This window comes from Humulus lupulus, chromosome 3 (genome assembly GCF_963169125.1).
Source record: "Humulus lupulus chromosome 3, drHumLupu1.1, whole genome shotgun sequence".
Lineage (NCBI taxonomy): Eukaryota > Viridiplantae > Streptophyta > Magnoliopsida > Rosales > Cannabaceae > Humulus > Humulus lupulus.
The window spans coordinates 24,531,904-24,557,696 of record NC_084795.1 but is presented as its reverse complement, the minus strand read 5'-3'; the positions used below and the strand labels follow the sequence as shown (position 1 = coordinate 24,557,696).

At 33.2% G+C, this 25,793-nt stretch overlaps 3 protein-coding genes across 4 annotated transcripts; 2 read left to right on the top strand and 1 right to left on the bottom strand.

Annotated features, from left to right (window-relative positions):
- The first annotated feature begins 7,961 nt into the window (after positions 1-7,961).
- LOC133821015 (uncharacterized) lies at positions 7,962-11,373 on the top strand. The gene is made up of 4 exons (XM_062253552.1): positions 7,962-8,382; positions 8,479-8,754; positions 8,976-9,113; positions 9,593-11,373. The coding sequence occupies exons 1-4, from the start codon at positions 8,029-8,031 to the stop codon at positions 11,150-11,152; spliced, it is 2,328 nt and encodes a 775-aa protein (XP_062109536.1). The 5' UTR covers positions 7,962-8,028; the 3' UTR covers positions 11,153-11,373.
- A 977-nt stretch (positions 11,374-12,350) lies between these two features.
- Positions 12,351-23,009, top strand: LOC133822342 (probable pre-mRNA-splicing factor ATP-dependent RNA helicase DEAH4). The gene is made up of 16 exons (XM_062254634.1): positions 12,351-12,603; positions 12,695-12,787; positions 12,888-12,992; positions 13,215-13,432; positions 13,715-13,767; positions 13,909-14,025; positions 14,115-14,206; positions 14,313-14,399; positions 14,664-14,878; positions 14,998-15,090; positions 15,364-15,487; positions 15,743-15,890; positions 21,408-21,477; positions 21,707-21,867; positions 22,023-22,198; positions 22,305-23,009. Exons 1-16 carry the CDS (start codon positions 12,404-12,406, stop codon positions 22,459-22,461), a joined length of 2,109 nt encoding a protein of 702 aa, XP_062110618.1. The 5' UTR covers positions 12,351-12,403; the 3' UTR covers positions 22,462-23,009.
- A 780-nt stretch (positions 23,010-23,789) lies between these two features.
- On the bottom strand, positions 23,790-25,793 carry LOC133822341 (bifunctional dihydrofolate reductase-thymidylate synthase-like). 2 transcript variants are annotated; one of them, XM_062254632.1, is made up of 4 exons: positions 25,007-25,793; positions 24,555-24,907; positions 24,400-24,440; positions 23,790-24,173 (listed from the first exon to the last, which is right to left on the bottom strand). In XM_062254632.1, exons 1-2 carry the CDS (start codon positions 25,546-25,548, stop codon positions 24,628-24,630), a joined length of 822 nt encoding a protein of 273 aa, XP_062110616.1. In that variant the 5' UTR covers positions 25,549-25,793; the 3' UTR covers positions 23,790-24,173; positions 24,400-24,440; positions 24,555-24,627. The 2 variants fall into 2 exon arrangements, with proteins under 2 accessions (XP_062110616.1, XP_062110617.1); XM_062254633.1 differs by lacking the exon at positions 24,400-24,440.

Here is a 25,793-nt window from a genome sequence, read left to right as displayed (position 1 = left end):
GAAGCACCATCGGCATCGATGTAGCATCGATGTAGCATCGAAATAGCATCGAAAAAGCATCGTTTGGGATAATAATCAAGTTTTCATGATTGCATCGAAATAGCATCGATGTAGCATTGATTTGGCATCAAAACACCATCGACATCGATGTAGCATCGATTTGGCATCGATGCCGATGGTGTTTCGATGCCAAATCGATGCTACATCGATGCTATCATGAAAACTTGATTATTATCTCAAACGATGTTTTTTTGATGCAATTTCGATTCAAAATCGATGACACATCGATGCTATTTCGATTCAATAATGAAAACTTGATTATTATCCCAAACCATACTTTTTCGATGCCATTTCGATGCTACATCGATGCCGATGGTGTTTCGATGCCAAATCGATGTTATATCGATGCTATTTCGATGCAATCATGAAAACTTGATTATTATTCCAAACGATGCTTTTTCGATGCCATTTCGATGCTACATCGATACTACATCGATGCCGATGGTGTTTCGATGCTACATCGATGCCAAATCGATGCTACATCGATGCTATTTCGATGCAATCATGAAAACTTGATTATTATCCCAAACGATGCTTTTTCGATGCAATTTCGATGCATTTCGATATTAGGGGTATTTTTGTCTAAAAATTTGAAATTGTCATATGTTTGGAATAGCAAATTATGGTGACATATTAAAAAAATTTACAAAGTTATTATGCATAAAATATGAAATTTCCCTAAAAGTTTTACATGTTTGACCAAAAACAAAAGAGAATAAAAAGGGATTTTAAGACTGTGATGTGTGGCAAAGTTTAAACTCACCATTTGTATCGTGTTGCTATTCATATGAATAGCAGTTCTCTTTACAAAAATACTGCCCTTCAAAATAATACCGAAAAAAATCATTAAAACAAAAATAATTACACAAATACTGAAAAAAAAATTAAAAAAAAGATGATTACAAAAAATGCTGAGAATACTTTTTAGTTGCTTTTATAAGTAGTTAAGATACTTAATGGTTTCTTTTTAAAACATAACTTGAGATGGCAAACTAGCATCAAAAAATTGTATTTTCATTTGGTTGCCTTAAAAACAATTTAAGATACTAGTTAGTTATCTTTTAAAAATATGACTTAAGTTTTAGGTTATAGCACAATTTTAAAACAACCAACTAAATAAGTTACCAAATATGTTATATTTAAAAGTTACCACATATTATCATATATACATGTTTTTTTTAAAAAAAAAAGTTATTAGATTTATAAAATAGCTTTTAAAGTTATTTATGATACAAATGGTAACTTTCAAATGTAAAATAAAAATACATTTTTTGGTAACTCATTGAATTTACATTTGAATTGTAGTTAATTTTTTGTTGACCAAATAAAAAGGTAACTAAAAAGTTACTTTTGAATAGCACAAAAACAATCCTTTCAAGCACAAAAACAATCCTTTCAAATCATTTTCTCCATCAATGACAAGAAATCTATGCTTATTATATATAAATATATATATATATATATATATATATCAAAATGATATCTCTTAGTAGGTCGAGCCCAAACAGTTGTTGGTGCCACCTAAAAAAGCCTACAAACTGACGAATATACTCATGAATTCACTGAAATACATCGACGATACAAGGAAAATGGATAGTTGGATTTTGTTCTTTTTGAACTGCTTGTTCTAATGGTACCGCTCCTAGCCTTGGAGTGGCCAACATTGGTCTGAAAATGCAATCAAAGTCATGCCTCTTTTGATTTTAATCAACATCGGTGTGTGTACCATTTCGGTGAGCAGTGGTCGACATCTAGATTTGATAGTAAACGACATGAAGATAAAGTGTGTAAAAGAACGTCTAATATTTTATTTGTAAAGACTTGAGAATCTGGTATATAAAAGTGCGATGTTTTTATAAATAAAGATTAGGTCATTATATATGTAAATAAAATCATAAGTGCAAGCCTATATGTAATTTTGATATAAGAGAAGTGTACATGGGAAAAATTAGGTTAGTTTCTATATTTGTGGACTAAAAAGATATGCCACAAAATATTGTAAGTTTTCCAAATAAAAAATAATCAAATGTAGTAATTCTATAAAATATAAAAATTTGATCACCATAAACAAAAATACAACACAAACAAAAAAACTCTCTCTCCCTCACGTACTCAGACCATCTCTTCGACTTTTCTCTCTAAGCAACGGTAGAGCTCCGGTCACCTAGGCGACATCTCTCAACAAAGTTATTCTTCTTCTTCTTCATCATCATCGCCGTCGTTGTCGTTGTCGTTGTCGTGGTCGTCGTCATCATCTTCTTCTTCTTCTTCTTCTTATGGTTTTAATGTTATTCTTTTTGTTCTTTTTCTTTTTCACATCTAATATTACACTTCATATCTTCTTCTTTTTTTCTTCTAACCCAACTGTAACCGGTTACCATCACGATTTGTTTAGGTTTTAATTTTTGTTCAAACATGTTTAAGTAACCAAGTACCATACGCGACTAATTCTTTTTATTCGCATATGATTATTTTCAGACCTAGCTGTAACCAATTACAATAATGATTAATTTATATATATATATTTAGATCTGATTTTCTTTGTACACTTGACTAAATAACCAAGTACCATAGTGACAGTTTTTTTTTCTTCAAACCTAATTGTAACTAATTATGATTATGATCAATTTAGTTTTTTTGTTTAGATCTTTTTTTTACAGGTCTAGATAAGTATCTGGTAATAATTGCAACTATTTTTTTTTTCAAATCTAATTGTAACCAGTTACCATCACGATCAATTTAGTTTATTTTTTATAGTGGTACTTTACTAAAAAAAATTAAAATTATTTTTATAGTTGTAACCAGTTACCTATACATCACTTAAAAAATAAAAATGATTTTGATAGTGATAACCGGTTACTACATATTACTAAAAAAAATTGACAATGGCATTCAATTCACAACCACATAAAAAAAAATCAAAATTGTTTTGATAGTGGTAACCGATTACTACGGAGAGAATATTGAAGAAAATAAAAAATGGAAGAAGCAGACAAAGAAGAAATGAGAATAAAAAACATGGTGAAGAAGGTCCCGATTTTTTTTCTTCAAAAATAATGTAAAAAAATGTTTTATAAAATATAAATGATAAAAAAATATTACAAATGGATTAAAATTATAAAAATAACCTCAAAACATATTAAAACTAGCTACTAAAATTATAGAAAAATAAAATATCACAAATACATGGAAAAAAACTTTCATAAAAATGTAAACAAAAAAAATATGTCATAAGAAACTTAAGAAAAAAAAAAACTATCATATTTTTCAAAATAAAAAAAAATCACATATTGTAATTTCATCTTGACATAAATCACGCTTTACTTTGAAACTCATGGCCATGGTCCTGATTTGACCCACACTTCCACTGTAAAATTTATTTATTATTTTACTTTTTTAGTTATAAATTTATTTAGCAGTTCTTTTTATTAAAAAAATTATTCAGTATTTTTCAGTTAGTGAAGCTATATTATTACTTTTGTTTTTCTCTTCTTATTTTTCTAGCAATTAAGTTTTAATCAAATTTATTATTAAAGTAAACTAAAATTTTGAAGAGGTTAAGCATTTGTTAAATCTCAACTACTTATAATAATTACTATACATGAAGATGTAACTTGACAAATAAATTATTATCTTGTACCCTTTATATACTTCAGATTTCCCTATGAAAATAATAACAATTAAAAAAAAAGTCAAGTGCCTATCTTAAAAATTATAGAAAATTACACAAAATATGAAATTTTTTCTTAAACTTTGAAAAATATGGCAGTTTTTTTTCTTTAAGTTTTTTATGACATATTTTTTTAGTTTACATTTTTATGGGAGTTTGTTTCCCATGTATTTGTAAAATTTTGTTTATATACCATATTTTATCTTTTATATATTTTTGGTAGCTAGTTTTGATATGTTTTGAGATTATTTTTATAATTTTAATTTATTTGTATTTTTTTTTTTATCATTCATATTTTATAAAATATTTTTTTTATATAATTTTTTGAAAAAAATTATTCCCATTTCTTCTTATTTTCTTTTATTTTTTATCTTCTTCAATCGACATTTTCTCTATAGTAACTGGTTACCACTATCAAAATAATTTTAGTTTCTTTTGTGATAGTAATTGTATGCCACTGTCAATTTTTTTTAGTTATGTGTGGTAATTGGTTACAACTATAAAAATCATTTTTATTTTTAAGTGGTGTTAAAGTAACAAGTTACAACTATAAAAATAATTTTGATTTTTTTGAGTAATGTATTATTATCAAAACATCAACTAAATTGTAACTAGTTACTTAGTGAGGTTTGGAAAAAAAACTGATATGAAAAAATAAACTAATAAATTGATCGTGAAGGAAACTAGTTACAACTTGGTCTGAAAAAAAAAAAACAGAACCAGTTGCGATGGTAACCGATTACTTAGCCATACCTAGAAAAAAATAAGATCCAAACACAAAATCTAAACTGATCATAATAGTAACTGGTTACAGCTAGGTTTGAGGAAAAAAAATCAGATCTAATAATAATAAAAAACCAGTCGTCATGCTACCTGATTACATACTCAGGTGTGAAAACAAAATTAAATCCAAACAAAAGAATCTAAATTAATCGTCAGCGTAACTGGTTGTAGCTAGGTCTAAAAAAAATCAGATATGAATAAAATGAATTAGGCGTCATAATATCTGATTATTTAAACAAATTTGAGAAAAAAAAACCTGAAAAATTAAATATAAATTGCATATAATCAGATTTGAAATGACAAAATCAGATGTGAAGAAGAATAAAATCATATTTAAAGAAAGAAGATGAAGAAAAAGAACCAGAGGGGCGAGGTGCGTCGCCGTCGGGGGCAGCGACGGAGGTGGCATTGGCGGCAGAGATCTGAGATGAGGGAACCGAATGACGAAGGAGAGAGGAAGAAAGGAGAAAAGAAAGAGAGATATAGTGAGGGAGAGTGAGAGAGAGTTGTGTAATTAGGTTTATGGTAATTTACTTTTTATATTTTATGAAATTACTATATTTAAAAAAAATTCAAAACTTATCATATTTTGTAAAATTATTATTTTTCTATAAATATAGAAATTATATTTATTTTTCACATATTTATGTAAACTTCTCTAAAAAAATAATTTAATAATAAATTAAATTGATTCAATAACGAATAGCTAAAATTAAAACTTATATTAAAAATAATTTAATATCCTTACCAAAAGTAATCCAAAATTCTTTTTGTTACTGTATTGTTCTCATATTTGCTTTGAATATTTAACTTTCATTTCACTCTTAAAAACCAAACTATTAACTTCTTTGAAATAAAGATTCCAGATAAAAGTTGAAATACAATAATTGTGTTTCATATTTATTCATACCTGTGTTTTTGTAGATAACAATACAATGAAACTTATATTTATTTGTTTTAGTGAGCAATTAATGATTTTATGACATGTCTTTAATTAACATTAATGTTTCAAATGTGCAATGATTTTCTTTAAAACTATTGAATAAAATTGTTAATTGTGTATCATTTTATTATTTATGTGTTATTTTCACATAAAAAAAAAAATACATCGATCAAATTTAAGATATATTACACAATTAATAAAACTTGGAAATTTAAAATATACACGACCTACAAAATGTAATACTTTATTTATGATACAAACAATGAATAAATGAGAAATATCAGAACAACCCTCTATTAATTATAATTTTTTTTAATATTGTACAATATTTTTAGTGGGGATCATGTAAAAATGAGATAGAAAATTGTAATAAAATAACATAAAACTAGACATTATTAGCAGTCCTTATTAATATAAATTAATATATAACAAACTCAATTATAGCCATTTAAAACTTTTTTTTAGTTATCTTATTTTCAGTAATTAATGTTCACTTAACAACATTTTGTGCAAATATATGCATACAAACGATTCTGATATGCTGGACAAACCGGTTAAGTAAAGTGATTATTATTTTTCGTTTTTTTTTTTAAAATGACAAATTTAAGTATATTATATTGTGTAAATTCTTGACAAATTTAAGTAGTAAAATAATTGAAATATTGCGACAAGTTTATCAATACCAAATTATTTATTTATTTTAAGTTTAAAATTTGGCAAATAATAACAAATATCACCCTCATGTTATAAATCCTTTGATTTAAGCTTATTTAAATTAGAGAAAATAAACTGACACCCATCATTTTATGTAAAAATTAAATAATCATACTCTTCTTCCAGCACAAATAGTTACATTAATAACCCAAGAAAATAGTTGGAAATTTATACAATACACGATCGTGTATATACTTTTCATTTAGTAAGAAGGGACTTTGAATTTGAATCAAAATTAATTATAGTAATTAATTATTTAAGTTACAAGATTAACAGATGTAATCAACCCCCTTAAAAAAGATTAACATAATCTTAATATTTAATTTTGTAAAAAAAGAAAAGAAAAACATATTACTCTTTTGGCAGCTTAAATAGAGATCCATGCATTATGATAAATATCCAAGAGAAGTAACTAAGGCAATTCTAGCTAGCTGAGTAGATATATAGTTAGTTAAAACAAGTGATTATTAGGCGGCAGGCCACCAAATTTTGCTACTTAATTACTTGTTTAATCTCCTTTTGTTTACAGATGGAGAAAGCAACCAACTAATTATATAAACAAATTTATTATTATTGTTATTATTATTATTATTATTAGGGGTATAACTTATATTAAATGATAATATCATCTTCTTCTATACATGTAATTCCTTTGTATTATTGTTATATATGCAGGCCAAGTCCGGTTGTGGCTATATTGATACTATACTACAACAAAATACAAAAGCATTGTCTTTCTCATACATATAATTAATATCAACCAATTCTTACCTTATCGTTAATAATTAGTTTGAATAAATATTAGAAATATTTGCGACGACAATATAACTAATTATTGCACTTCAGTATCAATTTTTTTTTTACTTTGATTGCAATAATACTAAATATTTGATATATAATACTTACACTTAAGTATGAATTCTTTTATATTCACAATAAATAATATTAAATCTTCGATAATAATTGAACATTAGTACTAATTCTTTTTTTCTTAATAATAATACTGATTCTTTATTAATTTTAAAGAATAATATATTACTGCAAATATTCCTTAAATAATTTTTAAAATGTATAAAATCTAAAAAAATTAAAAAATTAAAATTTATATTTAAGGGTATAACTGTTAGCACATAAAGATATAGTGTTTAAAAAACATATAAAATCAATGTTAATTACAACTATTAACAAAGATTTAGTGTTATTGCTCAAAAGAAAAAAAATTATATAAGTGTACGTATTAGTAAATATTTAATATTATTGTCGTCAAAATAAAATATTTAAAATTTTAAGTGCAATTATCTACAAAAATTTAGTATTACTGAAGCAAATATTCCTAAATATTACATAAAATGATGTTATGGCTTGATATATGAATGATGAATCTAATAATGCTGTAATTATTTGACAAAAATCTTGAGAGAGAAGAACTAACAAATAATCACGTCATTATTATTAATTCGTTCAATATGAAATATAACTAGACAATAATATTATTACTGAATGAGTATTAAAGTACGTATTAATATACTAATCCAAAATCTCTTGCCGATCAAATCAGCCTAATCACTTCAATAAAATGTTCATATTAATACATAAATATATATACAGATAAGATCTCAGACATAGATTCTAATGATTAAGTAATGTAATTACGAAACAGTACTTGTAGTTGGCTTGTTACAACTACCTAGACAAAACTCACAAACAATTCATTTTTCTTCTCGTTTTTCACAAACTTTAATATATTCTCATCTCATCAACGTCGACCCAGGTCAAAAAACACATCTTCCTTGCTCTTCTCTCCAAGTAAGCTTCTTTATCAAGCTAGAGAGAAAGAGAATACCAAGTAATTATATGTATGATGATGATGACGGTGTTCGGAAATTCCAACGCCGCCGCCGGCTACACGGCGGTGAGGGCTCAGGTGTTTCCCGTCGTCGACTACGAAACCGAAGTTTCACAGCGCCTCGTCGATGCGGCGCATCACCACAACAACGCCAAATCTGCTCATTACGATGAGTTAATAGGCGACCCTTTTGTGGATGTTAACTATGTGGGAACGGTCAGCTTCAAGTGTAAGAAGACTGAGATCGTCGTACGCGGCGAGTTGGCTCACCATGTCGTTGTCGAGTACGAAGAGTTCAACACCAACGTCACCGCCCTCTTTCTCGCTTCTCATTCCGGCAACTTGACCCTTGTTAGGAAGTTATTGGTAATCATTAAATTTTTTGTTATCTTCTCTTCTTCGTTCATTGTGGTCGTTATGTTGAGCTTGATTAGTTTCTTCTTATTATGATTACTTGACCAGAGCGTTGGAGCCGATGTGAACCAGAGAGTGTTTCGTGGGTACCCAACGACGGCAGCAGTGAGAGAAGGACATTTGAAAATAGTGGAAGTTCTTATCGGTTGTGGGGCATCTCAGCAGGCGTGCGAGGAGGCTTTGTTGGAAGCGAGCTACTTGGGACTTGCTAGGCCTGCCGAGATGCTCATGGCTTCTGAGATGATCCGCTATCGGGCTGCTGTTCATGCTCTTGTATCTGCCTCCTGCAGAGGCTTTGTTGATGTTGTATGCGCTCTTCTGAAGGTATTTCTTGTGACTTTCACTGGGATATATTTTGTTTTGTAATAGAGAAAATGTATATCTTTAAAGCAGTGATAGGGTCGTTGTGATTAAAAAGTTGATCATGAGCAAAACATCCTTGTGTTTATCTCTGTATATATATATATATATATATATATGTAGATAAGCTTGAACATACTATGAGTTTTGGTGATGATGACAGAGATGATCTTGATTGTTAGCAGTGTGGAGTGGATGCCAATGCTACTGACCGTTTGCTGCTTCAATCTTCCAAACCATTTTTACATGCCAATGTCAACTGTTGTGCCCTTGTTGCTGCCATCGTTAGCCGTCAAATAAACGTAGTCAGAGTCTTGTTACAGGTATTATATATATAAAAATATATAGTATTGACACTATTTACTATTAGGGGTGCCGGAAAAATAACTTTTGATGATATTGTCACTAATGATTCTTAGAGTAAAGATTCTAGACACACTCTACATTGTTATTTACTCACACCTTGCGAATTTATTTACATTTATTTAACACCCTGTCTAGAAAGATATTTAGTAAAATAAAAATATATAAAAAATATCATTTTGCAAAAAATGGTACATTTTCACTAATCACCAATCACTGTAATTACTATTAAGGAAAAGGGGGTTATTTTTTTTTTTATATATCACGTTTATGTGTGAATTTGATAACATGAATGCATGTCCATAAATAATGTTCTGTTCTATGTTGTTTTCTCACTTAATCAAATCATATAAAGCAACAAAAAAAGCGATACAAGTATATATGAAGCAAAATCATCATGCCATCTTAATTATTATCTTGTTTTTAACAAATTAAACAGGCTGGAGTCAGAACAGATATAGAAGTGAATCTTGGAGCATGGTCATGGGACGTGGATACAGGGGAGGATTTTCGAGTTGGGGCAGGACTAGCCGAGGCTTACAGTGTCACTTGGTGTGCCGTGGAGTACTACGAAGCCAGTGGTGCTATTCTAACCATGCTCCTCCAACACCTTTCTCCCAACACTCCTCACTTGGGGAGAACTCTGATCCACCACGCCATCTTATGTAACAATGCAAAAGCAGTAGATGTCCTCTTAAGCTGCGGTGCTGATGTAGAAGCTCCAACAAAGACGGCTTCGAAAATTGACTCACAACGCCCCATTCACTTGGCTGCTCGGCTAGGATCATCACAAATTCTTCGACATTTGATTAAAGCCGGCTGCAATGTCAACTCGGTAACAGGAGAGCATGGAGATAGTGCTCTAATGATCTGCACTCGTTATAAAAGCGAAAAATGTCTAAAGGTTTTGGCTGCAGCTGGTGCTGATTTTAGTCTTGTTAACTCTACTACAGGTGAGTCTGCTAGCTCAATTGCCGAGTCTAGTAAGTGGAGTCTCGGTTTTCAACAAGCTGTTTTGGATGTAATTCGAGATGGGGTTGTAGTTAAATCAACAAACGATGCAGTATTTTCTCCTTTGATGTTTGTGACTAGAGCAAACGACATTGAAGCGTTGAAGAAACTCATCGAAAGAGAGGGTGTCGATCTTGACAGACAAGACAAAAATGGCTTCTCAGCTGCTATGGTAGCTGCAAAAACCGGCCATTTAGAGGTCTTTAAATTGCTTCTTCATGCTGGAGCTGATATGAAGCTTCGTAACAAACATGGAGAAACTGCATTCAAACTATCAGAAGTGAATCAGAATAGTATTGAGTTTGAGAAACTAATGCTAAAACAGTCACTGGAAACGACAATAAAAAGTCCTTGTCGTTTCGATTCTCTACACCATGCTGCACAAAGGGGAGACTTTGACTATGTTCGTGTGTTAATAACAAGTAAAGGTTGTGATGTTAATGCTATTAATGATGATGGTTATACTCCATTGATGTTAGCTGCAAAAGGAGGCCATGCAAAGCTGTGTGAGCTTTTGATATGTTTAGGAGCTAAATGCGAGGTTGAGAATCACAAACACGAGACAGCACTCTCTCTTGCTAAGGACAAAAACGACGTCGTACAAGTGATAAAGGATGAGATGGCCAAAGGGCTTGTTCTTAAGGGTACTCGAGTGAAGAAGCATACGAGATGTGGTAAAGGGTCACCACATAGAAAAATGTTGAGGATGGTTGAAGCTGTTGGGGTGTTAAGGTGGGGAAAGTGGATGAACAAAAGGAGTGTGATATGTAAGGGAGCTGACGTGGGGCCGAGCGAGGCGTTCCGATGGAATCGACGGCGGAGATTCGACACTGATGAGCCAGGATTGTTCCACGTGGTGACCACCAAGAACAAAGAGGTTCATTTTGTTTGTGAAGGTGGGGTTGAAATGGCAGAGATGTGGGTTAGAGGGATCAGACTTGTGACTAGAGAAGCTATTTTCGGCAAAAATACTGTTTTAACACATTAATGTAAGTTAATTTAATGTTAATCTATCTTATGTTAGTATGTGTGCTCATCACGCCTTTTCAGTCTTAGCTTAATGCATAGTGAAAGCAATTCACTAGTTTTGGTATATATATATGTAAGGCTAGGCATTTAGATCTTGTAATCCAAAACAAGAACTATCTCAACTTGGCTATTCTTCTTATTTCTTTGTAATTTCTTACTCTATTTTAGAATTGACTAATATCTGACCAATGTTTTTATTTTCTAGATTATTTTAATAAATATGTTATTTAAAATGATTATGCTAATTTAATATATTATAGTTTGTTTCATTAGCTGTTTACAAAGTACCTTAAATCATCATTAAATTACACATAAAGTCTGATTTTAAACTAACTAAAACTTAAAATTGTATTAAGATCAGTGTTCTTTATTTAATTTTCAAATAAATAATAATAAAAAAAATTGCTTGCATAACTAGTACCATTTGATTACGAGTAATAGAAATATAATTTAATAGGAGTAAAATAAAAAACAAATTATTATACAATACAATGGTCTTTATATCTTAAATAAATAAAATAATCATTCTACCAAAATATAGAAAAAACTATTTTATCTAAAAGGATTATTTTATAAAAATTAATTATTTGTCAAACAAAAAAACAAAAAAAATAATTGTTGCTTAACTCTTAATTTTTTTTAATTTGTAACAACTGGAAATTTGAAAATATGAACAACGTGGATTAGCTACAAATTCCTAAAAGTTCTTTGTATTTTACATGTTTTTTTTTTAGAAAATACTATAAGTTTGTTGTCCAATTTTTTTAGGTGTCTTTATTCTATATTTGTTTTACACGTAGATTAGTTGCGCATGTTTTTAAGGTGAATGAAAAACTTGTATAACTAAAGAACTTTTTATGAATTAGTTATGTACAGTGGATGAAAAATTTGTATAGCTAAAACACTTTTTATATGATGGTTGTGCATGCTGTTGGGCAAACGAAAACTTGTATACTTAAAAGTACTTTTCATTTCTTGTTGTCAGGATATATTACACTATTATTATTACTTTTAATGAAATATTCGTAATGTAAACAAAAAAAAAATTAACGACATGCCGTTTTATTTCTAAACGACTAGAAGTTATAATCCGACATGACGTTTCGACATATTTGGGAAAAGCCAGAAGGGCGTGTCGTTTTATTATATTCCAAAACCAAGGTCCAACGGTGACTGAGCGCGCGGGTTCGGGCTTTCGTTTGGTTCACCAATGGCGAACCTTCCGATTGTCCAATTCGAAGAGAAGATCATAGAAACGGTGGAGCAGAATCCGGTGGTTGTAATAATAGGAGAGACCGGTTCAGGAAAAAGCACACAGCTATCTCAGATACTTCACAAACGTGGCTACAGTAAATCTGGAGCCATTGGCGTCACCCAACCTCGCCGAGTTGCCGCAGTCTCAGTTTCCAGGTATGCAGTTAAGAGAAGTATTCTATGCTATGCTATACTCCATCTTCGAACAGTGTACAAAATCGTGTAACTCTACATACTGTGACCGCAGACGTGTTGCTCAGGAGCTTGGTGTTCGTCTGGGAGAGGAGGTCGGATACGCTATAAGATTTGAAGATCGAACCTGTGATAGAACCTTCATTAAGTAAGTTGTTAAGGCTTTGTATTGAAATTTGATTTTGTTTTGCTTTGATTACTTCTTGTTACCCTCTTTGCTTAATGCTTGTTGGGAACACTCTTCTCAGATACCTAACTGATGGAGTTCTTCTCCGCGAAAGTTTGGCTAATCCTGAGCTTAATCAGTACTCAGTAATAATTCTCGATGAAGCTCACGAAAGGAGTCTAAATACGTAAGTTTCACAAGTCTACGGTCACTTTTACTAATCTGTAATCGAAGAAATTGTAAAGGGAAAGATTTGGTATATGTGTAGGGAGTATTGAAAAGAATCAATAAAGGATTTAGTTTGGAGATGAATTTGTAATCATTAAATGAATTATGCTTCCTAATTTAACTTATAATGCTTGAACATTAATGATTGTGTGATATAATATAAATATAATATGTATTTCAGTGACATATTGTTGGGATTGATGAAACGTTTGATTAAGAGGCGCGCATCAAATTTAAAAGTGCTGATAACTTCTGCAACTCTTGATGGTGAAAAAGTATCAAACTTTTTTTCTAATTGTCCAGTACTGACTGTTCCTGGAAAGCTATACCCTGTTGAAATATTGTACAGCAATGAGCGTCCTAAAAGCTATCTTGAGTCATGTTTGAAAACAGCTCTTGGTATGATCAGTGTTCTTATTTTACTCTTGGACTTGTAGTATACTTCTTTATAGCATTATTATGATGATTTAACTGATATATTTGTCAAAAAGAGTGATGATTGAGACAGTCAAATTTTATACTCAAACATTACACTAATATTTTAAAGTGGAATCCACTCATGTTTATTGGTGGGTAGAAATGCATGTCAAATTATTAGTGTAATGTTTGAGTATAAATTTTGTGTCCCTAATGAATTTAAGGAATACTGGGTACTTATACTAACCATAATATTTTTATTAGATTTACATGTTCGGGAACCAGAAGGTGATATCTTAGTATTCATGACTGGGCAGGTGTGACCTCTCTCTCTCTCTCTCTCTCTCTCTTGGTGTGGTTGGGTAGGGAGTTTCTTGGGGAGGGGTGTTACGCACTGTATCTGTTACAACTTTGTGTTCATACCCATTTTATTACTAACCATAAGGTATTGCTCATAGGATGATATAGATAAGTTGGTATCAAAATTGGAAGATAAAATAAGAAGCCTAGAGGAAGGATCTTGCATGGATGTGATAATACTTCCCCTTCACGGTTCTTTGCCACCTGAAATGCAGGTAAGTACCTAAGTACTCAGCTTTCTCCTTCTCAATGATATCGATGACTTTAAATTTTACATAAGTGTCCTTGTCTCTTATTTTTTCAGGTACGTGTATTTAGTCCTCCACCTCCAAACTGTAGGCGAATTATTGTTTCCACAAATATTGCAGAGACTTCTTTGACTGTGGATGGTGTTGTGTAAGAGTAACATTCTTACTTAGCATTTTTGTTGTATTTGTTCTGCCAATTTTTTTTTTATTTAATCTGACAGTTTACATATCTACGTATTATGCATGAATGATAGGTATGTTATTGATTCTGGTTATGTGAAGCAACGGCAATACAACTCAGCAACTGGCATGTATTCCCTTGATGTTGTCCAAATTAGCAAGTAAGAAATTTGTATTTTCATGGTGGGGTGTATTTCTTCTTGTATTTGTTGCTTTCCGGTACATCAGTAATTTTCATATTTTTCTCAATTTAGAAGATTTTATTTATGTAAAATTTTGATCATGATCCTAGTGAAAAATCAAAAGATGGCTTGGGAATTGAGTTGCTATGCCTGATAAGCTGTGATTTTATCATATTTGTCTAATAAAATTCTTATTTTTTGCATTTATTTATTTTAGTTGATTTTGGTTTTCTTTAATTGCAGAGTACAAGCTAATCAACGTGCAGGTCGAGCTGGAAGAACACGTCCTGGGAAGTGCTATCGATTGTATCCTTCCGCAGTTTACAATGATGAATTCCTGGATGTAACAATTCCTGAAATACAGCGATCTTCTCTTGCTGGAACTGTTCTTTATTTGAAATCATTGGACCTTCGAGATATTGATATTTTGAAATTTGATTTCCTTGATCCTCCTTCCTGTATGTACACATTCTTTTTGTATTTTATTATTATTCTTACTTGCCTCCTTTTTATTATTGGTTAGTTACAATATTAGCTTCCTGGATATGTTGATTTGATCTTGTTGTCTTTGTGGCAGCCGAGTCTTTAGAAGATGCTTTAAAGCAATTATATCTCATAGATGCTATTGATGAAAATGGCCTGATCACATCAATTGGGAGAACAATGGCAGGTGTGAAATCCTCAGCCATTTTTTAGAATTAATAGTAGCTTCATGTTGCCATCATTTGCATCGTGAATTAAATTTCAGCATTTTTGTTTTCATGAATGGATGATTATATTCTATTTAAGAGATCCCTAATTAACCAGGTCTTCGGATTTGTTTTTTTCCCTTCAAAATACAAGTATGACTTTTACTGTTGCAAAACTTGTGTGTTTGGCAAAATTGTATGAAAAGGACTAGTATTTAGTGATTGTGCTGAGTGACTTTAATGATTCTTTGCAGAGCTTCCTCTAGAACCTTCACTTTCAAGAACTTTGATTGAGGCAAATGAATATGGTTGCTTATCCCAAGCTTTGACCGTTGCTTCTATGTTATCTGCAGAAACCATGTTGCTTCCTGGTAGAAGGTAAAATATGAAATTTTATTAGGTAGTGAAGCTCGTTAGGAGGAACTTAGGATGCTACCAAGTATCGCAGTTTCTTCTTTTCTTTTCCCTGGTCCTTAAGTCCAGCTTTCTGCCTTTCCAAAATAACTATCAGCTCTCATGGCATTATTTCAGCGATCATTATGTGAAGTTTGCCTCCTCCCCCCTCTTCCTTTTTTTTTTTATTTTTGTATTCCTATGAGAAAATTATTTATCAGCTAAGCGTTTCTCATGCAGCAAGAATACTGAGAAGAAAAGGAAACAGGAGCGTTTGGATCTTCCTGATGGATCTGGCTGGGGTGATCACATCCAGTTGCTGCAAATCTATGAGTGCTGGCATCAAACTGACTATGATGTTGATTGGTTAAAGGACCATGGCTTGCAGGTAAAGAAAATTAAGATGAGTTTTATGACTGTTATCTAACAGTGTTAACTAAGCGATTAGGAGCTGTCACAGAGATTATCTGACAGCGTTATGATGAGCTTATTCACCTTGATTCCTTGGATTCTTTTCATGAGAAAAAAGGAACCCTACACTTATGCATCTGTTATTGTTGCAATTTCAGCAATGAATGTTGCAATTGTTTCCTGCACAAAAAACATACAATGCAGCAACACAAAGAACAAAAACAGATAACAAATATCAAAGAAAAACAGAAAAATAAAACACCACAGTTACAGAGGTTCGAACTTCCTTCACGAATGTGTGAAGAGCCTAATCCTCTCTCTGAACTCCTCAGTAGCTCAGTTCATCCATTAATCTTCTGAATCTTGGATACAAACTAATGACAACACAATTGTGTTTCAAACTTCTATACAACTCAGTTCTCTCTCAGCAACTTTCTCTGCCTCACGATTACAGCATCAAATTTGTACACTCTTTTCTCAAAATTGACTTGTACTTCTAAGTTACATTGAGTAAGGTATTTATAGGCAGTAGAATAAGTCACAAGAAAGGATTTCTAATTAACTGTCAGAACTAACTTTCAAGAATGCTGAGTTGGCATTAGTTGTCTTTGGTATTCTTGAATGAACTTGTAAAGTTAAGTTAGGATCTGACTCAACAAATTCCACCTCAGATCTTAACTTCACTTTTGAAGACTTACCAAGACTGTGAGGAGTTCAGGACATCTTGCTTCCGATTTATCCAATTCCAATTCTAAGCAAGTCCTTGCAATGATTAAACTTGCCTAGAGTCACAATTTTAGTTCCCATATCTGCAGGGTTTTCATCTGTATGCACCTTTTCAATTCTGACTACTTCCTGAGTTACCTTTTCTCTTATGAAAAAATACTTGATATCTATGTGCTTTGTTCTATCATGGTACATTGGATTCTTGCACAAATGAATTGCACTCTGACTATCCAGATTGATCACTGCAGTGTCATTAAACAGCCTTATTTCTTTTAGCAGTCCTTGAATCCAAATGCTTTCCTTTATTGCATCTGTTGCTGCCATGAATTCAGCTTCTGTAGTAGAAAGTGCTACTACAGATTGCAGCTGTGTCTTCCAGCTAACACAGTTGCCACATACTAGAAACTGGTATGCAGAAGTTGATCTTCTGGTGTCTTTGTCCCCTGCATAGTCTGAGTCACTAAAACCTTCAATACTGATTTCTTTATTCTGTCTTTTGTATATTAAGCCTTCTTTTGATGTTCCTACCAAGTATCTCATTAACCACTTCATTGCTTGCCAGTGTTCCTTTCCTGGATTGGCCATGTACCTGCTGAGGCAGCTTATACTGTGAGCTAGATCAGGTCTTGAGCAAACCATCAAATATATAATAGATCCTACTGCAGCATCATATGGTATTTTCTTCATCTCTTGTTTCTCCTTTAAAGTTTCTGGACACTGTTTGTTAGAAACTTGATATTGAGTAGTCATAGGCTGCTTAGTTTGTTTTGCTTCTTTCATAGCAAATCTGTTTAGAACTTTTTCGATGTACCCCTTTTGACTAATCACCATTGTTCCCTGACTTCTATTTCTCTTTAGTTCCATTCCCAAGATTTTCCTTGCATTCCCCAAATCCTTCATATCAAATTCTGACTTGAGTATCCTTTTAAGATTGTCAATCTTTGTTATGCTTTTACTTATTAACAACATATCATCTACATAGAGCAGGAGGTATTCACTGTCTTCAATCCTTGATCCTTTGTAGTATAAGCATGTGTCATGTAAACTCTTTTGAAAGCCTTGTTTTATCATGAAACTGTCAAATTTCTTGTTCCACTGTCTTGGGGCTTGCTTCAGTCCATACAGTGCTTTCTTAAGCTTGCATACTGTTCCTTCTGTTGATCCTTGCTCGTATCCCTTTGGTTGTTCCATGTAGATGACCTCTTCTAACTCACCATGTAAAAGTGCGGTTTTGACATCCATCTGTTCAAGTTCCATGTCAAACTGAACAACAATAGACAGCATAATTCTAATAGTTTTATATTTAACCACTGGAGAGAATATCTCATTGAAATCGACCCCTTCTTTCTGTGTAAAGCTTTTGGCAACTAGCCTGGCTTTGTACCTGACTTTTTCTCCATTTGCTTCTTCTTCTTTTAGCTTGTAGATCCATTTATTTGCTATCACAGAACTGTTCTTGGGTCTTGGAACCAACTCCCATGTTTTATTTTTTATCAGGGATGACATTTCTTCATTCATTGCAGTAGTCCATTTTTCTGCTTGACTGCTCTTTAATGCTTCTTCATAATTTTCTGGTTCTTTCCTGCATGTTTCCATTGCTGAATAGAATGCATAAGCTATGATGTCTTCCCAGATATTCAAACTCAGTTTGTTGACAGGTTTTGGCTCCCTTCTTGGTCTGTCTCTTGTCAACATGTAGTCCTCAAGTCTTGTTCTACCAGATTGTTCAGATTCCTCTTCTGATATTTCTTGTATTGGTTCCACCTGAGCCTGATCTTCTCTTTCAGTTGTGTACTTATCATGTTCTTCAATTATCTGTTCCACCTGAACAGATTCCCTTTCTAAACCTGCATCTTTAGTCATTTCATTTTGATTTCTGTGGCCTGCATCCATGTTAGTCTTACAAGGAAATCCATTTTCATTGAATATTACATCCCAACTGATAATAACCTTGAAACCACCTCTTGATTTATCCCACAGTCTATACCCTTTAACCCCATGAGGATATCCTAGAAAAACACATTTGTTTGATCTAGGTTCTAACTTACCTATGCTTTGATGTACAAATGCAGTACATCCAAAAACTTTCAAATGAGACAAGTTAGGAACTTTACCTGACCATTGTTCCTCAGGAGTTTTGAGGTTAATAGCTCGAGATGGACACCTATTTATCAAATAGGCTGCTGTCATAATGGCTTCTCCCCAGAAACCTTTTGGTAATCCTGAACTCAACAGCATACATCTTGCTTTTTCCAGTAGAGTCCTGTTCATTCTTTCAGCTACACCATTTTGCTGTGGTGTCATTCTAACTGTTTTGTGCCTATCTATTCCATGATCTAAACAAAACTAGTTAAATTCATCATTGCAAAATTCAAGTCCATTATCAGTTCTAAGTACTTTGACTCTATTTCCAGTTTCATTCTCAGTCAGGTTTTTCCAGTTTTTAAAAGCCTTAAATGCTTCATTTTTATGTTTCAACAAATAGACCCAAACTTTCCTGCTGTGATCATCAATAATAGATAAAAAATATGCACTTCCACCAAAGGTTTTAACCTTTTCTGGACCCCACAAATCAGCATGCACATATTCTAGATTGTATTTAGATGAATGTGTTCCAGTTTGAAATTTGACTCTATGTTGTTTTCCTAAAATGCAATGTTCACAAAATGATAGATGACTGATTTTGTCCTTACCAAAAGCACCCTTTGAATTCAGAATATGTATACCCTTTTCACTGATGTGGCCGAGTCTTTTATGCCACAATTCAGTTTTGTCTTCTCTTGTTGACATGGCTACAGCTGCATCTCCACATAGAGCCTCTCCTTTAAGATAATAAAGACCTCCTTGCTTTATTCCTTTTAGCACTACCAATGAGCCTTTGCATATTTTCATACAGCCAGCATTTCCTTTGAACTCATATCCTGCATCATCAAACATGCTTAGAGAAATCAAATTTCGAGCTAAGTTAGGAACATACCTGACATCCTTGATTTCTCTAAGTGTTCCATCATCCAATCTAAACATCACATTTCCAATTCCTTCGATTGCACATGTCTGTCCATTTCCAAAGATTACTTTACCAATCTTTTGTTGTCTTAGATCTCTGATCCAACTCTTGTTGTTGGTCATGTGAAAATTACAACCCGAGTCAATTATCCATTCATTTTTATGCTCTATTGTAGTTAAAGCTTCTGGTATCTCTGCTATAAGAACATCTCCATCTTCACACTGCTCACTATAATTTGCTGCATTATCTTGATCTTGGTTGTTCTGGTCTGATGTTCTTGAGTCTCTTTGCTTTCTTGTTAAGTCATAGCAATACTTCTTGATGTGGCCAATCTTACCACAGTGATAACACTTGCTGTTGGTTCTTGGACCTCTCGATTGTGATCTCCATCTGCCTCTTGCACTTTGACTCCTTCTTTTCTTTCCATGTTGTTCTTGATTATTGTTTCCCCTGAATGGTTGTCTTCCTCGAGAGTAATATGCTTCTGAGTTACTCTTGAGTGCTCTGCCAGTTTGCTTCAGAGATAACTCCTTCGAATAAATGGCTCCAATGATTTCATCAAGAACTAATGTATCCTTAGAGTAGATTATTGTATCTTTGAATTGCTCATATTGAGAGGGCAGTGAATTGAGTAGGTAGATTGCTTTGTCCTCCTCTTCAATTTGAACTTCTAAGCTGCTAAGATCAGAAACCAATTTATAAAAATCATTCATGTTATCATGAAGAGTTTTACCTTCATCCATTTTGAAACCATAAAATTTCTGCTTTAGGTACACACGACTTGGCAAGCTTTTTGTCATGAACATCTGCTCAAGTCTATTCCACATTTCATAAGCAGTAGCCTCCTTGACCATATTTCTCAAAATCTCATCTTCAAGACACAATATAATTGTGTTCCGAGCTTTCTTGAGCATATTCTCCCAGTCCTTTTGATCTGTCCCTTCTGGTTTTGTTGCATCCTTGGATAATGCATCATCTAATCCAAGATTCCCAAGATTGGCTCTCATCTTCTCACGCCATAGACAGAAGTCATTTTTGCCACTGAATTTTTCGATATCAACTTTAATGCTTGACATGATTCTTGAATCTGCACTCCTTTTCCAAATCTGTTTTTTCTTTTACTTCTTCTTCTTGTTCTTCAACTTTGATCTCTGACCTCTTCACAGGAGATCTATCTCCAGGAACCTGGCTCTGATACCACTGTTGCAATTTCAGCAATGAATGTTGCAATTGTTTCCTGCACAAAAAACATACAATGCAGCAACACAAAGAACAAAAACAGATAACAAATATCAAAGAAAAACAGAAAAATAAAACACCACAGTTATAGAGGTTCGAACTTCCTTCACGAATGTGTGAAGAGCCTAATCCTCTCTCTGAACTCCTCAGTAGCTCAGTTCATCCATTAATCTTCTGAATCTTGGATACAAACTAATGACAACACAATTGTGTTTCAAACTTCTATACAACTCAGTTCTCTCTCAGCAACTTTCTCTGCCTCACGATTACAGCATCAAATTTGTACACTCTTTTCTCAAAATTGACTTGTACTTCTAAGTTACATTGAGTAAGGTATTTATAGGCAGTAGAATAAGTCACAAGAAAGGATTTCTAATTAACTGTCAGAACTAACTTTCAAGAATGCTGAGTTGGCATTAGTTGTCTTTGGTATTCTTGAATGAACTTGTAAAGTTAAGTTAGGATCTGACTCAACAGTTATGATACATGATGAAGCATAACATACTTGAATCCTACTCGTAGGTGAGAGGGATGAAGTTCGTCAAGGATGTCCGGAGACAGTTGTGTCAGATTATGCAGAAAATTGCAAACGGTTAGTAAGCTAATGTTTTCACAGTCTATAATATAATTGGATCTGTTTTAAATTACCAATTGGAGTAGAAAGAAATTTTAGACCTACAAAAGAAAAGAAGTACCATACTTGTCTATATTTGTGTCCCAGATGTTTTCTGTTTCCAGTATTATATCCTCTTAGTTTCTATATCCCTCACATCTGTAGGTTCCATTTTGACATTTCTGTTTATCTTCCTTCTGGAAACCAGGTCCATTAGATGTACAGACAAACCGAAGACGGAGAGAAAGCCAACAGGATTATTACTATTTGCGGAAGGCGTTGTGTATAGGTTACGCAAATCAGCTTGCTGAGAGAATGGTATATCACAATGGATACCGAACATTAGGTTTTAAACCTCAAGTAGTACAGGTATTTATTTATTTTCACTATTATTTTTCTCAGTTTACTAGTTCATAATTTTTTAGTAATTGTTTAACAGAATCCTTGCCTTTTTGTGTGCACCATTAATGGAATTCTGGCTATTTATGTTATGCTAACTGTGTGGAGTTTACCTTTTGTTTTAGGTGCATCCTTCTTCCGTGATGAAGCCAGACGATGAAGGTAAACTACCAGACTACATTATATTTCATGAGCTCATTGCAACGTCACGCCCATATTTGCGTACAGTATGTTCGGTTGAAATAAAATGGGTGATGCCTATCAGAAACAAGTTTAGTAACCTTAATATCAGCAAACTAAGGTAAATGAGTTTTCCAAAAGCAATTTCAATTAAAAATTCATATTTTTCTTGGTCAAAGTTTATATGTGAACATCATGATGATCCTGAGAGCTTTGCCTTAATGCAGTGGTGGGAGTGGTCTTATTGAGGAGGATACAAATGGGAAGCTCGCAGACTCGCCGAAAAAAGAGGTTGTCACTGCCACTGCTGAGGTCTCTGAAGATCGTGATAGTAGGATACAGGCAGCTAGGGAACGATTTCTGGCCCGTAAAGGAAAGAAATGAGCTCATTGTTCATTGTTCAATTGGATAACCAGTGGTTTATTTCGGGCTCAGTTAGAATACGTTTGATAGTAGAGTGAGGAATATAGAAAGGAAGAAATAGAGCATTTTTTTTATTTGTGCCTTGTATGAGAGTGCTTTAGTTGTACTTTTACTATTTAGTTGTAATTACTTTCATCATCATAGGGTGAGCCTTATCCACAGCGTTTAGCACTCCAACAACTTGAAGTCTAAAGGCGAAAGATTGAGATGAGACGTCAATGTATTTGGCTGTGTCATACAGCGTCATATCATATCTCAATCCAGTGAGAAAACACGAAACCCAATGGGGCTACATGGCAAGATTCTGTTCAAATATTCATGCAAAATTTCTCACAGCACCCGGATGATAACGTGGATTTGGCTCACAAAACGAGTCCATGCGTATCGTGTTCTTTTTGGATTTTGCTTGGACCATAATCATTAGCCAGGAATACATGTTCCTCCTCAATGACATACATATAACATTAGTGAGTAGTGATCCTTTTAATGATAAAGTATTATTTCGTCAATCTTCTAAGTTAATGTCTTTATAACCTGAATTTAGCTTAATGTTAATAATATTAGTTAGTAGCACGTCTTTCTCTTCAAACTATAGATGACCTTATAGTCCATTCTTTATTTCCAAAGAGGCATTGCAAAAATAAGAACCAACAACAAATAATGAAACATCAAAGGTGCAATTAGTATGATTTTGCCCCGTCACTTTTCAGTATGTCTTCAAATGCCTTCTAAGTGGTCAAATTATTTCTTTTACCCACTAACTAGTTATTTTACTATGAATTTTCCCTTGTACTGTTATCTATCATCCAATTTCAGATAAATAATAAAGTTATTAGTTTGGATAGGAGAATTTAGAAGCAGTAGATCAATTAAGACTATCAAAATGAATTATTACACATTAGAATGATCTTTTGATATAAAAAACGCAGATAATAAGATTTACCCATGACAAAACTAGTAACTATTATTCCATTCATGGGAGAAGAACTATGTGAATGCTCTTCACCATTTTTCATGAGAAATCATAACCAACAAGTTCAAAATCAGCTGCCACTAATACATCTATGTCCTTCCTCTTTGGATTGATCTTCATAATCTTCGTAGCAGAGGCAGATGAATACAGAGATTAAACAAGTCAACAAAATAACAAAGACTCCTGCTTTGTGTTATTGTGTTCTATATTACTCAGGAAATGGTTTGGAAGTTTATAAAGCTGCTCCGGCAGAGGTAAGATCTGAATTATATTCACACAAGCATCTTCAATATTGTGGATGAAATCACCGGGAACGAGTCCTTAACAGAATTTTATTTACTTAATGTCCACAGATAAAACTACCGAAGATAAATATAATATCTTGAGAAATTGCATACCACAAACATGAGCAATCCTGCATGTGAGCAAATAATATGATGCAATGTTCATTGTTGAAAGGAACAGTAAGAAAAATGTCAGCAGAGGGATGATACGTTTGACAGAATAGCTCCCAATTGACTACACGGAACAGTTGAAAAACAAACAAAAAATAGGTTATTTATTATTTAACTCAAACAAGCATCTCTTTCAACCTCTACAAGAGTAATAAGATCTGATGGTTCTGATCGGCTGATTCCCTCATCATCTGGGCTGCCCTTGATTTGTTCAATTATCCTTGCCAACTGAGCAAATCTTTGACCTGTAAAATCAGCATGCATACTGATATGTTAAATGAATGATCAGTAAACTATAAAACTGCGCTTAATCTTTACGTTACCACTGATTAGTTAAAATAGTTCTTTAGATAACTCTATCCCATAGAATTCCCTAAAGGTGATACAAATGAGAGCTTTTCAGTCCAAATAGTGACATGAAGCAGTAATTACTTAGAGAAATCACTAAGTATGTTTACAAAGAGCTATAACCTTTTAGTAAGAGGAAAACATTTGCCAAGATTGAATTGCATCTGTACAACATGATCAAAAGAGCTATATTACAATAAAACAAACGAAAAATAAATAAAATCCCTACGATCATCCGAAATGCCATCAAACCGAAGCTAGCTAAAGTTTTAAATTACCTGAGTGTCAGGTTATATTAGGTGTGTAGTCATCTTTCTGGGGATCACTTGAGTCTTGAGGTAAATTCTTATACTAGCTTGAGAAAGGAAAGGAATACTTGTCACGTCTCTCAAATATCATCTTTGGCAGAAAACTAAAACTCTCTGCTTCAAACTTCGGTCCAATAGTAGAACTTCTCACACGAACATAAGTAGCAAAACTAAATCGAATATTGTTCTCCACCAAAGGTTGGGAGGAGTACCACTGTTTAAACAATATGAAATCAATGGAAGGGATGAAAGTATCACAATCAATACTTGTCTCAATTTTAGTAATATGGATGGCATCACATTCCGGAGCATTCAGAGCTTCACTGAATTAAAAAAAAAAAAGTCGACAAGTATCAATCTTTTACCAATATTTAAAAAACCCAGAAAATATAATAGAATAGAATCATCAAAGATTTGTTTACCTCAATACTTGGCCACCCCCAATGACAAAAACTTTCTCTATGGACTGAGAATAAGGAGGCTGAGCTAACGTTTTCAAAGCTGATGAAATGCTTTCAAATACGACCACTTTTCCTGTAATCGAATCATCAACAACACTTCCAGAACGAGTCAAAACGACATTAAGTCGAGAAGGTAGAGGGCGGAACTGAAGGGGAATACTTTCCCAAGTTTTCCTCCCCATTAATACGGCATTTTCCTTAGTCGGGTCTAGTGTTGTTGTGGTAAGCTCCTTGAAAAATTTGAGGTCCGAAGGCAACTTCCATGGTAGCTTTCCGTTCTTTCCAATGCCCATATCAGTAGTGGCAGCCACCACAACTTGATATGTCCTATTCCAATCTCCATCATCACCTTCTTGACCCGAAAAACTCGAACATACGCGGAATTTCAGAGCCCCTTTGAGCACACCAAACAATGGGGAAGAAGATGCATACACAGAATCGAAAATGTGGAAGTATTTTTGGGGATGAGGTCTTAACCATCGGTGTAGACTAAACGTAAACATAACTCTAGGCTATACAAACACTAGGAAAAGGAAGGATTAGGTTGGAAGCTGAATTGAATTGATTTAGGTCCGTTTTCCCTCATGGCCGTCGTTCAAGAGCTCCGCTCAAGGCTGGTTAAGGGAGCGTCGCTCGGTTCGTGGCCGTGGTTCATGGCTGGAGGTGGCCGTGGTTCATGGAGGTCGCTGTCCGTCCGAATCTGGTTCGTGGCTGCAATTAGAGAGAGAGTGTAAGGGAGATAGACAAA

Coding starts and splice junctions, on each gene's coding strand:
- LOC133822342 (XM_062254634.1), top strand. CDS start 12,404: ATGGCGAACCTTCCGATTGTCCAATTCGAAGAGAAGATCATAGAAACG. Junction 14,400..14,663: donor GATGTTGTCCAAATTAGCAA/GTAAGAAATTTG, acceptor CTTTAATTGCAG/AGTACAAGCTAATCAACGTG. Junction 14,879..14,997: donor TTTCCTTGATCCTCCTTCCT/GTATGTACACAT, acceptor TCTTTGTGGCAG/CCGAGTCTTTAGAAGATGCT.
- LOC133821015 (XM_062253552.1), top strand. CDS start 8,029: ATGATGATGATGACGGTGTTCGGAAATTCCAACGCCGCCGCCGGCTAC. Junction 8,383..8,478: donor CCCTTGTTAGGAAGTTATTG/GTAATCATTAAA, acceptor TTACTTGACCAG/AGCGTTGGAGCCGATGTGAA. Junction 8,755..8,975: donor TTGTATGCGCTCTTCTGAAG/GTATTTCTTGTG, acceptor GATTGTTAGCAG/TGTGGAGTGGATGCCAATGC.
- LOC133822341 (XM_062254632.1), bottom strand. CDS start 25,548: ATGTTTACGTTTAGTCTACACCGATGGTTAAGACCTCATCCCCAAAAA. Junction 24,908..25,006: donor GGGGGTGGCCAAGTATTGAG/GTAAACAAATCT, acceptor TTTTTAATTCAG/TGAAGCTCTGAATGCTCCGG.